The sequence below is a fragment of the Belonocnema kinseyi genome, chromosome 9 (genome assembly GCF_010883055.1).
Source record: "Belonocnema kinseyi isolate 2016_QV_RU_SX_M_011 chromosome 9, B_treatae_v1, whole genome shotgun sequence".
In the NCBI taxonomy this organism is placed as follows: Eukaryota; Metazoa; Arthropoda; class Insecta; order Hymenoptera; family Cynipidae; genus Belonocnema; species Belonocnema kinseyi.
The window spans coordinates 52,572,862-52,586,627 of record NC_046665.1 but is presented as its reverse complement, the minus strand read 5'-3'; the positions used below and the strand labels follow the sequence as shown (position 1 = coordinate 52,586,627).

General features: G+C 31.6%; 2 protein-coding genes across 4 annotated transcripts in view; both read left to right on the top strand.

Moving 5' to 3' along the window:
* The window catches only part of LOC117179294 (NADPH:adrenodoxin oxidoreductase, mitochondrial), a 28,342-nt gene extending 17,452 nt beyond the window's left edge, over positions 1–10,890 (top strand). For both annotated transcript variants that reach the window (XM_033370946.1, XM_033370947.1), the window contains exon 5: positions 9,050–10,890. In XM_033370946.1, the coding sequence (XP_033226837.1) occupies positions 9,050–9,886 (837 nt within the window). In that variant the 3' untranslated portion in view covers positions 9,887–10,890. The remainder of the gene's footprint in view (positions 1–9,049) is intronic.
* Positions 9,277–13,766, top strand: part of LOC117179293 (tRNA-splicing endonuclease subunit Sen2) — a 28,079-nt gene continuing 23,589 nt past the window's right edge. Inside the window, exon 1 of one of the 2 annotated variants that reach the window (XM_033370942.1) lies at positions 9,277–9,371. The gene's annotated coding sequence lies outside the window, so the exon portion shown is untranslated. Of the gene's footprint in view, positions 9,372–9,600; positions 9,716–13,766 lie in introns of those variants that run through there. The other variant, XM_033370941.1, reaches the window with a different exon arrangement.

Here is a 13,766-nt window from a genome sequence, read left to right as displayed (position 1 = left end):
CGAAGTATTCAAATCATGAGAATCGCTAACCCAGCATCGAAATCTGGAAATATTCAAATCCCAATCTCTTCATTTGATTTCAAAGCAGATAGAGATATACATAGAACCGCCGAAGTGTTCCGACCAGCAATTGTGCACCTTCGAGTTTTCAAATTCAGAAGAGGAGAAATGGGTTGCGCGCGCAACCTAGGCATTTATATCGTCTCCTACCATATTCACACGGACATAGACGTGTCATAGTATTGGACCACGTCTCGTTTCAGATCTGGGATCACTGTTCCGCAGTGTAGATACCCCTTGCTGGTAACAGCGAGACCTATCCGGCCATGGCGAGTAATGGCTTATTTCATTTGTAGAAATTCATGTGTAGATGGCGGAATTTGTGTTTAGCAAGCGATAGGCGGGTAGGTTCAAATTTAGTTGTGCTCAGGTATTTATCTTTTATCTTTCTGGGGTTCACATGTCATGCAAGCACGAGAGATTCAAAGCATGAGGTGTACGAAGAACTAATCTTACTAGGTAAAGAGTAAAAGAGGTAGCAGATGCTAAATCAACAATTTACAGTTTTTCAGAAACTTAAGAATTGAATGACAAGCAGAACTATTACACTCGCAGAGAAAGCTCTCCACACAGAATGGGGGGAATTTTCTCATTTTCATTAAGGATTTTTCTAGTATTTTCCTCTGTTCATTGAAACAGGGACAGGCCCAGAGAACATGATTAATATCTTGGTCAAAATCTTCACAAGGACAATCCGCGTATTCTAGCAAGTTCTTTCTAGCTAAGCTACTGGCAAGAGCATAGTGATTACTTCTAAGGCGTGCGATGTTAATAATATCACTTCTTTTTTCCGATTGAGACTCAAAAAACCAAGGTTTTGGTGAATCCAAAAAATAGTTCTCTAAATAATAAAGACCCACTCTTCTACGATTACTGTCCCCTTTTAAATTAGCCTTAGACAGATTATACAGTTTATCAGAAATATGTCTATAAAAGTCAGTATAAGGGATTCTGATCTCTATAGGGGTACCGGCAGTTAGAGCTAACTTGGCGAGCTTGTCTGCAACTTCGTTTCCGAATATACCTTTGTGTCCAGGTAACCAGTATAGGCTGACTTTTATATTATTATTTTCTGCATAAGAAAGAAGGTTTCAGATTTTGTAGATAAGTAAGTTTTTAGTTTCTATGTGGTTAAAGTTCAAGCAGGCGGATAGAACACTGCGAGAGTCAGAGGCTACTATGGCGGGAGATATTTCTTTTTCTATTATAATATCTAAAGCTTCAGAGATGGCAATAGCTTCAGCAGTAAAAATGGAGGAATGGTGGAATATTTTATATTTTTCGAAAATTTGGAGAGGGGGACATGTTATTTCAATCCCTGTTAATAGAGTATCACCATTCTTGGAACCGCCTGTATAAAAAATAGTTTCGTTTTTAAGATTGTTTTCTATATAGTGATTGAAATCTATATTAGGAAAAGGGCTATCCATCAACATTTTACCGATTTTTAGATTGATGTTCGGAGTTTCAAATTCAAGGGAGTAATCCAAGAGATAATTGATGGGAGTATATGAGTACATGATTTTGGGTTCAAATTTATTAAGGTGAATGTAAGCATTTAGTAAAGAGAAGGTCTCTCTGAAGTTGTAAGCATTATTTCTAGCGGTGATAGTCTCTAGATGGTAAAGAGAGTCAAACAATGGATGGTCTTCCATCGAGAAAACTTTTAGTAGAAATTTTTTTGTTAGAAATTGCAATTGGCGGAATAAAGGAGGTTCTTTAAGTTGCGCAAAAATAACTGGAATAGGCGTTGATCTACGGTAACCAAGAATAAGTCTTAAAATGCGATTTTGAATTTAGCAAATTTGGTCATAGGATTTAGATTTATAAATCGTTAGGGCTTGGCATCCATACTCAAGAAAGTTTCTTATGAGAGAGTGGTAAAGCATACGCAAGGTTTTAGGGTGGGCCCCCCACCAAGTACCTCTAAGGAATTTAATAATACTGATGACTTTATTGGTTCTTTCAATTAGTCGAGTAAGATGGGGAACCCAGGTTAATTCACAGTCAAATATTATTCCCAGGAAGATAGCTTCATAGGAGAGGGAAATTCGCTGATCATTCAATAACACATGGGTCTCATGAGGGATTGGTTTTTTGTTTGAGTTAAATATAACTAATTTACTCTTATCAACTGAGACGTTGAGTCCTCTAGATTTAAGAAAGTTTTGGAGTAAGTTGAGACTGTTCTGAAGGATATAGATACATTCAGCAAGGTTTCGTGATGAAAAGAAGATGACGATGTCATCGGCATATTGTAGAATTTTGCAAAGAGGATGAATGTGTTTATGGATGTCTATTGTATATATGTTATATAACGTAGGGCTGGAGACGCAACCCTGAGGGAGACCTCTCTTAAATTAATAGGGCCCTGATTTGAACCATTTACTTTGAAGAAGACGTTTCTTTCTGCAACCAGATTTTTAAAGAACCTGCATATCTTCCATGGAACACCCATCTCTCGCATGTCGTTAATTAAAATACTTGGGACCACCCTGTCATAAGCCGCCTCTACATCAAGAAATAAAGCAGCCGTATAAAAATCTTCTGCAAAGGAGGTATGGATTTCTGTAGATAAAGTTGCCAAACCATCAGCGCAGGATCGGTTCTTCCTGAATCCAAATTGCGAATTGTGTATAAGCATTTGGTTTGGAATGAGAAAGACTAAATATTTACTCCACGATTCGGGGAATGAACCTTCATCTAGAAATAAATTGTAAATTATAAGGAGTTGGTTAAGGATATTTTCTGGGAGGTTTTGGATGATTTCTTAATTAATTTTATCTAGTCCGGGGGAGGATTTTGTTTTCGAGTTTTTAATAGCCCGTTTCAACTCCTTGAGCTTGAGAGGCATGGAGAGCGGATGAGAGGCTAGGGTCCCTACAGAGGGGGGTCGAGTATCAGGGAGAGGTGGAGCAGGAGGTAAATCATTTGGAGGGGAGCTAGACACACAGAATGTATCAATGAACTGTTCCATCTTTTTGGTGGTTTCTATGTTAGCTAAAGAGGTAGTGGGTGAAGGAGGGGTCAAAAGTCTATGTCTAAAACCCAAAATCTTTCTCTAAACATTAGAAATCTTAGAAGTGGAAGATAATGATGCGCAGTATGATCTAGATCCTAATATTTTGGTTTTTTTTTCAAAGTTCGTTTAGCTTTAGCTTCAAATTTTTGAAGATCTAGAAAATTTGCGTAGGTACAATTGTGCCGATATCTACCAAGTTTAGCCCTTCTTAATCTCTCATATTTAGTACACTCCTCATTCCAACATGGAGGAGAATTTGGATAGTCTCGCTTAGGCCTACTTTCAATTTTAGGTCCAGCTATATGCAGGGCATTATCTATTAGTTCAAAAAGATTCAAGTAGGCTTGAAGAGCCGAAAAGGGCGTGCCATCAAGTTGTTCATTATTAAACTCTTCTTCTTTAAGGGCATCATGAAAGGAACTCCAGCAGACTTTTTTGAGTTTATATTTATGGGAAAAGAATTCATAGTAAGAAAAGGAAATCTCAAAGGTAATCGAGATGGGAAAGTGATCACTGCCCATCTTGTCCTGTTCAACTTTCCAGAAGCTCAACGGAGCTAGGTTACTAGAAACTATTGTAAGATCTATTGCTGATTTAGCTTCATTAATTCGAGTAAAACGTGTAGCGGACCCATCGTTTAAAATATTAAAGGTAGAATCTTCAATAGCCTTAAACAGTTTATTTCCATACGGAGAAGAATGGTCACATCCCCAGGATTGATGGTGGCAGTTGAAATCTCCTCTTATGATAATAGAGGGGAAATGATTCGAGAAAGAATCCAGATACTCAGGAACTTCATAGACTGGGACCTGGGAGAAAGGAATATCTTTTCTTATTGCGATCATCAGTCCGCCACCAATATTATTGGGGCGATCTTTCCGAATTATGTTAAATTTTTTCAAAAAGGAATTATTTTTATTTTGAAGCCAAGTTTCGTTCAGTAATACGACATCAAAGTTATGCAATATTCTTTCCAAGCTACCTTTTTTATTTATAATACCACGACAATTCCATTGAAAAATCCTTAATTTCTTGAGATTACCCATTGGATGTGTAAGAGGAAGACATCGTATTATTAAGAGCAAGAAATGCAGAAAGCGTCCAAGCTTTACAAATTATTTGCGAGCTGGATTTTGTATATTCGTATTAGTTAGGGAACTAATTAATTGTTCAAGGCTAATGTTTTTAAATATAGAAAGGATTGGAGAAAAGCTTTGAAGCAAGTCCATTAGAGAAGAGATCATTTTGAAAGGTTTTCAGTATTAATGTTTGGAGAGGGGGGAGTGGGAGATCTAGAAGGCGAGCTTAGATGTCAATCCTCTAAACAAACCCCGTTACCGAAAGAACTAGGGTCTCGAGAATACAGATGTGAGAAAGATCGCGATTGAGTAGAATTGAGGTTTTTGGGAGATGAGGAGAGGGTTGAGGAAAAAGAAGAGGGTAGGCGACTCCAGGGTGCAGTGGGTTTATTTATTGTGTAATTGTTGTGTTGTTTCCCACGATTTGAGTTTGTGAAGATGGGATCTGAGTTTAGATTTTCATCACCTAAGGAAGGGAAATTAGAGAAGTTAAAGTGTTGGCTTGAGAGGTCTTGAGTTACGTTTTGTTGAGATGGAGCTGATTGTATAAGATTTGCGATACCGCCAGGAGAATTTCGCTCTTCATTGTGTATACAGACTGCGGATTTAATCGAAATATTACGATAGGCTGCAATTTGTCGGATTTCTTTTTCAGAAATAAATTTGGGGCATTTTTTATCACTAGCCCAGTGGGGGCCGTTACAGTTTAGACATTGAGGGGGTTCCGATCCTTTAGGACAAAGTTGTCCCTCTTCGTGGGGCTTTCCATCATAGTAAAAGCATCGTGGGTTTTTACAGATATTTTACACTAGGACTATAGTACCAGGAATAGTTTTACCCTCTTTATCCTTCCAGTCGAATCTTTTAGCCGCGAGAATGGGGACGGAGCTGATGGCACACTCCTTCAATTCTTCCATGGTCAGATCAATAGGGACCCCTCTAATAATACCCACACGCGTAACTCTAAAGTTAGGAATGAAAATTTTAAGGTTAGGACACACATCTATTTCCACGGTAAATGGGCCCTTATTATACTTCGAGTACGTGTTTGTCGATCTGGGATTCACGTGGTTAGATGGAGAATTATTCAATTCCGTATGCCTGGATTTGTTTGAGTTATCATGTTCTCGCAAGCCTTCAGCCGGTCTCTTGACAGGTGTCTTCGCGGATTTGGACGGATGCTCAAATGAGACAGGCGTGGGAGGATCAGTATCCATAAAATTAGGACTAGAATTCACGAAATCAGATTCTACATTTGCATAATTATGATTGTTCTGTGTGGAAGCCATCTCTAGGAGAAGCTCTCGTTGGGGTTCATCAAAAACCTTCTTATTTATGCTGTCGTCTATCTCCGTGCCGTCATCGACAGACTTTGGGTGGCCAAACGACCCCATGCTTAGAAATCACGCTGGCCCAAGAGGCCAGCGATCTTGTGAACGCCCACCTGTTTTTGTAGTTGCAGTTGAAGTCCGCTCAAAATAAATCGAAAAAATTCTATCCTTTTTTTTGTCACCACACCTTAAGCCTCCTTTTTTAATACAAGGGAAGATCACAGAGAGAAACAAAAGGAGATTCTTCCTTAATTATATAGGAGCCCAAGAAAAGCGATCCGTTCGTACAGTCGCCATCTTCCGTTCCCAGCCGGGGAAACTGTAAGTATCACCAAAGAATCTCTGGTATACCCTTAAGGGCATGTGACACAGCTAAATACCTATGTTACCGACCTCACTTTATCCGTCCACTGAATGTTTTTTTGAACCTACCCTACCGAAAGAAATCTGAGTTTTCTTTGGCGAAATAGCTTGGCCCATTTGAGTCTATAAACAAAGTCGATTTGAAACAAAATAGTCTCGGAGATAGTTTGAGAGATTTGGGTCCTTTTCAAGATCCTTTTAGTGATCGTTTTAAGAGTGGTGCGACGGTAATATAATGTTCCTTTTGTATTCGTCACGTACCGGGCGGGCAGAGTTATTTACAGTAATTGGTCCTGGCTAATCCGCTCTCCCTTTTTAAATTTCTCTTCAAATTATTAACACTTTTTTTAATTGGTGAATTTTCTCATTATGCAATCTTTAGAAAAAAAACCTAAAATATTTCAAATCCTTTCATATCCTTTAAAATCCCGTGACACTTTTTTAAGCTCTTGAAAATGCTAAGGAATTTGAAAAAATACCTTAAAAGATTTCAAATCCTTTGACCATTTTATCAATTGATCCCCAGGATCAATTCAATAAAAGCTATAAAAAAGAATCCATTGCATTAAGTGTATCTGAGTGAATTTAGAAGAATTCAAGTAAATTAAAAAAAAATTTTTAATCCGATAAATTAAAAGATTCCATGAAAAATTAATAAGAATTCAGGGTAAAATTTAAAAAAAACAATTTAAAATCTTTTGAAATCTTAGAAACCCTACAAAATACCTCACTTCTCTTGAATAAATTCTTTAAAATCCACTAAAATATTATTAAATCCCATTATTAATCTCATGTAATCTACCGATATTTCCTGAAATTCTGGAAAATTTATTAAAATACCTTGAGATCTTTAAAAAAATCTTTACAATCATTGAAATCTTTGGAAACCTTACAAAATCCAGTAAAATCTTTTAAATTCCTTCAAGTTAATACAAATAATTTCCAAGTTCCTTAGAATCATTTAAAATTCCTCAAAATATTTTAAATCCTTTTAAAAATTTTGAAATCCCTTGAAACTTTAAAAACCCAGTCAAATTATTTTTACAATTAAATTAAGATGAAACTTTAAATTACAATCACATGATTAGTTACGTGTTTTTTTCTTTTTTGGTAATGTAAACACGAGAAATTCTGTTTGTATTTATTTGGTACAGTGTGTAGGACCAAGGTTTCAAACGATGTTACCAACAATTTAATAGACCTGATTTTGAGATTTTTAATAAAGGATTATGAATCTCGACAGCTAGCAACCTAAAAATATTAAATTAAAATACTCGGATTAAATCTGCTGGTAAACAGAAATCCGATAAGGCATAGTAGATAAAATTAGACAAAAAGTAAGCTGAAAACTGAACATGCGTATTCCAGAATATTCGAATTGCGAGTTTCGAAAGCCCTTTTTCTATAAATAGCCCTTTTTCCATAAATAATTTATAAATTCAGAGTTGACGGATTGAAAATTAAAAATCCGTTTTCAAAATTGTATAAAATCGAAATCTTTTTAACCTAATTATTTTTATTTTTATTAATTGAAATTGGCCGATTAAAATTTTTAATTTTAGGAGTTTAAAAAATCCCTGTTCCAAGTCGAATTTCGTCACAATTTAAAAGTTTCTTTTCTTGAAATTTAAAAAAAGAGAGTGCTTCAAGTAATTTTAGAGTCGAAGTATAGTATTTCGAAAAGGAATTATTTCTAAATTATAATATAATTTTTTTTACATTTTTCTTGAAAATGCAACTACTTGCTGTTGAAAGCTGAACTCTTCTGTTGGAAATTAATGTTATTGTGGGGAAATTCATCATATTAAATGAAATTTCATATCTTTTTAAAAATATAACTAGTTTCTTTAAAATCAATTTGTTAACTAAAAATTTAACTATTTCAGTAGAAAATATAAGCATTTCGGGTGAAAAATTTACCTTTTCTAGTTAAAAATTGTAGTGTTCCAGTTAAATATTTATCATTTTAGATTAAAATTAATCCGTTGGATTAGAAATAAATTTACTTGGATGAAAAACAAACTCGTCTGTTGAAAATTGTAATTTTTTAAATTGATGATTCATAATTTTGTTTAAAAATTAATTTCTTTGGTTGAAAAATAAGCTTATTTGCTGTTTTATAGTATGACATACAGCCCGGAGCTACACATTTTAATCCTATGATTTCGCACTCATAATTTTAAAAACTTTCAACGCAACAAATAACTTACTCGGCTACAAGTTCTTATCATTTAAATTGTCAATTTTATATATATATATTTCTCACAGAAATCACTTTCAATAGAATATTTACCGTTTTGCACTCTCTTTTTTTTTAATTTCGGAAGAAGAAACTTTTAAATTGTGACGAATTTTGACTTGCAACCGGGATTTTAAAATTCTTTTTTTTTAAATCCCAGTTTCTATTTTTTTAAATTCCCGTTTCGTATCGAAATTCCTTGTCCGAAGGGAAATTTTATATCTTTGCCAACTCCCTTTTATAAAATGAAAACGATCATTATTTTTACTAATATGCTATGCACTGTAGGTGAAGAAAAAAGATAAATGAATAAAAAAGTATATTATAAGGCGAATTATTAATGTTTAAATCTTATTATTACTATTATTATTATTAGCTAAATAATATTATAAATCAATGTTTAAAATTTGTAACAAATAAAATTGTTTATTAAATTAATTACATTTTCAAAATAAACAATAGAAAAATTTGAATACAATTCAAATTTTTTTGAAAATACTCACTTTTATATTCGATTTTCCTAATATTAAATTACATGTTTTCATGATTTTGTTTGGATTACTAATTACAGCTGCTCTTATTCTTACTGAACACTTTGTTCTTTCTTTTTTATTCATAAAAAGGAACAAGTTTTTAATAGATTTGAGTCTTTTCGCTATACATTACAACGCAAAGACAGGTCTGTCTGGCCGGAGCGCCATCTATTGGATTGATTTGAACTACGATAGCCCTATCCGGATTCTAAGAGAACAGAAAGAGTGGGGGTGATGCATAGGGCTAATTCAAGATTATATAAACTTCCTGAATTTTGCCAGACTTTTTTTTAAGTCTGACTTTTCACTTAACAATAAAATTCCCTGACTTTTTTGAAATTGTAAATAAATTTCTATAGAATGAATGAAAGTTATTGTAAATCGCAACAAATTTTCTAATTTTAATTTCCAATATCTTTTAGACCACAGATATAACATCCTATTCCCTGGAACAATTATCTCGAAGTAAAGTCCGAAAAGTTTGGCTCGTGGGTCGAAGGGGTCCCCTACAAACTGCATTTACAACCGCAGAACTTCGAGAAATAACGAAACTCGAGAAGTGCAAAACGCTCTGGCGATCCGAAGATTTCACCGGAATCAGGGCAATTCTTCCGAATCTTGCAAGACCGAGACGAAGATTATCAGAACTGATGCTGCAATCCTTGGAACATTCCTCATTCGATGAAACGAGACACGTTAAAGAACTGAGGCCTATTTTTCTGCGAAGCCCCATCGAATTCACAGGTTCCGACTCTCTAAAAAGTGTTAAATTTGCCATTAATAAATTGGAAGGAGGCGATTTGTTGAAGCAGAGAGCTGAAGCGACACAGGACTTTGAAGAGATTCCTTGTGGCTTGGCTCTTCGAAGCATTGGGTATAAATCCGTACCAATCGATCAGACTGTGCCCTTTGATTCAAAAAGTGGTCGGATTGTAAATTCTTCGGGAAAAGTTGATGAAACTTTGTATGCTGCTGGGTGGGTTGCAACTGGACCTACTGGTGTTATTTTGACGACAATGAATAATGCCTTCCAGATAGGAGGACTGATTGCTAAGGAAATTAAAATAAATGAAGCGAAAAATGGATGGGTTGGTTTGAAAGAAATTTTGGATAAGAAAGGTGTTCAGGTTGTACATTACGAGGATTGGGAGAAAATTGATAAAGAGGAGATCGAGCGGGGAAAAGCGGTTGGGAAACCGAGAGAAAAAATTGTTAATATTTCGGAAATGTTGGAGATTGCTTCCAAATCTTCAAATTAGGGTTTAATTTTATGCTCTCTCAAGTTTTTAGAAAAATTATCCACTTCAAGAAGATTTTGGAAAGTTCGGATTAAGTTAAGACTAATGTGGCATTTGTGAAAAAAAATTTTGTTAATAGTTATTAGGGTCTCGAATAAAAATTTGAATTTTATTTTATTTTTAAAACATTGTTTAAAAGTCTCTTTATGTATGGAAATTGATATTCTTTGTTTTTGATTTTTTAAATATCACTGAGAAGCTAAAAAAAATTTAAGCCCGAAAAAATATTTTTTTAGTTGTTAGATAACAAGCCCCGAATTTTATGAAATGAGACCAATTTTTCGGAAAATATCGGAATATCCTTTATATAATGAGCAAATTAAAAATATGTATATCGGATGAGAGAAAAAATTTTAATTTAGAAATACACCAAAAATATACTTTTTTGTATTGTTTAAATATTACTATAGTACTTTAAAATGTGTTTCGTTATTGAAACTGACTAAACGTAATTAATTTGATCCAACAACACAACAAATGTTCTTTAGGTTTCAAAAAAATGCCATGAAATTGATGAAAATTTCAACAAATTTACGATAAATTTATAAGATTGAGAATTAATTCAAATATTCAAAGAATTAAAATGAATTGGAAAAATCTAATTTTTTTATTAATTTCGATGAAATGGGACCGAATGTAGAAGAATTCCAGGGATTTGAATGAAACTTAAAAACTAACAAAATAAAACCAATGATTGAATGCCAGTTCGAGTGAGTTTAGTGGAATAGAAGCAAAATGATAAATTCAAAATAACTAACAAAAAAAATGTTATTAAGTACAATCAAGTGAATTTCAACAAATTTAAGAAAATTCAGGCGACCTTAATCTGAATTGAGCGTAAATTTTTAATTAATTAAAATAAATTGTAAAAAAATCAAAACATTAGCATTTATTTTAGTAAAATTGGAGTAAGTTTAAAAGAATTTAAAGGAATTTAAGAGAATTCCCTGAAATTGAAGCGAATTAAAGATAAATTACGAATTCAGAGTAACTAAAATTAAAATTCTTGTCATTGAGAATTTATCTTTTCTTGTTGAAAGATTTATTACTTTATTTTAAAAAAAAAGATTTTATTGAAAAATCTTCTATTTGTTTGAAATTCATTTTATACAAATTAATTTTTTAACTGAAATTTCAACATTTTTAGGTTGAAATAGTAACTATTGTATTTCTGTTGAAAATTTATCTTTTTTGTTTAAAAACAAAAAATTTTCAACTAAGAATCTAGCTATTCCATTTTTGGTTGAAAATTCAACTATTTTTATCTTATTTACGTGAAAACGCACAAATTTTTTCGGAAATTTAGATTTTGTGGTTGAAAGTTTAATTATTGTGTCAAACATTCGTTTTTTTATGGTTGAAATTTCATATTTTTGGTTTAAAAGTCAATTATTTTGTTGGAAATTCGTTTCTAGTCTTTGAATAACAATTATGATTCTGTTTTGTTTGAGGATTCAACTACTTTTGACCAAATTAAAAAAAAAAAATAATAAATCGAAAAATAAGAAATACCAATTAATTAAATGAAATTTGAGTGATTTTAGAGGAATATAAAAGTAATGAGAAACTCAAAGGAATTTTATGAAATGTCTAAGAATCCAAGATTCATTTAAAGGACTTTTGAGTTAATTATGAGAAACCAAATAAAAATCCATTGAATTGAGTATAAACGAGTGAATTTAAAAAATTCAAGTAAGTTCCAAAGAATTAAAAAAATGCAGGATAAATTAAAATAAATTCCAGGTGATTTCAGAACTATTTAAAATGAATTGCAAAAAAAAAGGTTCAACTGAATATAAAAAAGTTGTTTGAATAAAAAATTTAGATAAATGTGCATAAATGACGTCAAGTTTTTTCTGCAATTTTGAACCACTACTTTTTTCGTGAATTTATTTAAGGGTCATCCAAGAATAGCGTTATACGATTTTTTTACTGTTTCTTATGAGTTAATAAATTAGTCCAACTTTCAACCAAAATAGATGAATTCTAAAAAAAAATGAATTGTCAACAAGAAAACGTAATAATTGTTTTTTTAACGAAGAAATTTAAAAAAAAATTTAATAAAAAAAGTTGAATTTTGCAAAAAAAAACACGAATTAGATAAATTTTTCACTAAACATTGAAAACAAAATTGATGAGATGTTAGTCTACATTTTATTGAGGAGATTAATTTTGTGCCAAATAGTTTAATTGTATGCCAAATTTTTGAATTTTTGAACCAAAGGACTAATTTTCTGTAAAACAGTTTGATTTTCTATCCGAGAATATACTACAAATCTATTATTTAATAATTAAAAAATATATATATTTTAATGCAAAATAAAAAAATTAACCTTTGGTTTAACCAGCAAAGACGAATTTTTCAGAAAATTGTTTAATCCTAAACTAAAAACAGATTCATTTTCAGCCAAACAGCTGAATTTTTAACAACAAGATTATTTTCTACAAAAAAGACGTTTTTTCGACAAAATACTTAAATTTTCAATCAAATAGGTAAATTTTCTACCAAATTGTTGACTTTTCCAGCTTAAAATATGAATGTCAACCCGAAAATGTACATTTTCAACCAAAACAGATTAAATTTTAAACAGCCAGTTGCATTTTTGGCCAAAAAGATGTGATTTCTACAGAAAGAGATGAATTTTCAGAACAGTAAGATAAATATTCAACAAAATAGTTGAATTTCGTATTAAAAAAAATTCTTTTCATGAAAAAAATGCAATCAAATGAACAATTAAATTTTTAACCAAAAAGTCTGATGTTTTAACAAAATTCTTAAATTTTTAACAAACAATTAAATTTGGAATTAAATAATAAAACTTTAAGATTGAAAAAAATTAATTTTCAATTAAAAATTGAATAGTAGACTTTTCAACCGAAAATAATTGATTTCAACTGAAAATAGTTTAATTTTCTTCTAGGGGTTCTATTAATCCAGTTCGCATGGAAAAAGAAGAAAAAGGAAAAAGACTGTGAAGCCTGCGAAAAATAAATAGGAATTTTGATACACTTAATAATAAAGCTTTTACATAAAAATTGAATTTCATTTTTAATACAATGGATTTCAAGCGAATTCCAAAAAAAAAATCAGACTGTATTCAAAAGAATTCAAAGATCACTAGGGTGATATTTTCATTTTTTAAAGTTATTATAGTAACTATTTTTGAGAATGTTTTCCTTCATATTTTAGAAGAAATCTTTTGCATATTATTTCAGGAAAAACAATTTTAGGGACCATTTTAGACCATTAATTGCAATAAAATTATAAATTTTGGCATTATAAAAGCCCAATAATATCTTTAAATATTTTTGTTTGTTTTAGTAAATTTGTTACTTAGTCCTGAATTAATAACAAATACTTTGTAGGAGTAAACGAATTTTTTAGTCTTAAATTCGTATTTTTTTAAACAGAAACCTAAAAGAAGTTATTTTTAGAACTAAAACGGCCTAGCGAAAACTCCGAACAAATTTTATTTCAATAAAAAAACATTTATGTTTAAAGTTATATTATTTTAAAACTGCTATTTTCTAGGTTCTAACAACTGTAAACATTAATTTTTCTCTAAATTTTATACTATGTATTTTTTGTAATTTCTTTTTGAATACAAAAAAAATGCAATAAATAGAAACTTGTTAATGTAATCTGTTTTGTATGTAAAAGTACCCTTTTCCTGGATTTCATTCTTTTTGTAAATTTAATTTAAGCATTTTTTTATTTCTAGTAAAAAAGTGTAAACGTTATTGCGAAAATTTACAAGAATTAAACGTTATTAAAATTTAATAAATTTATACACAATTATTAAGTCAATCATAATTATTAATCATTTATTTATTAAATTTA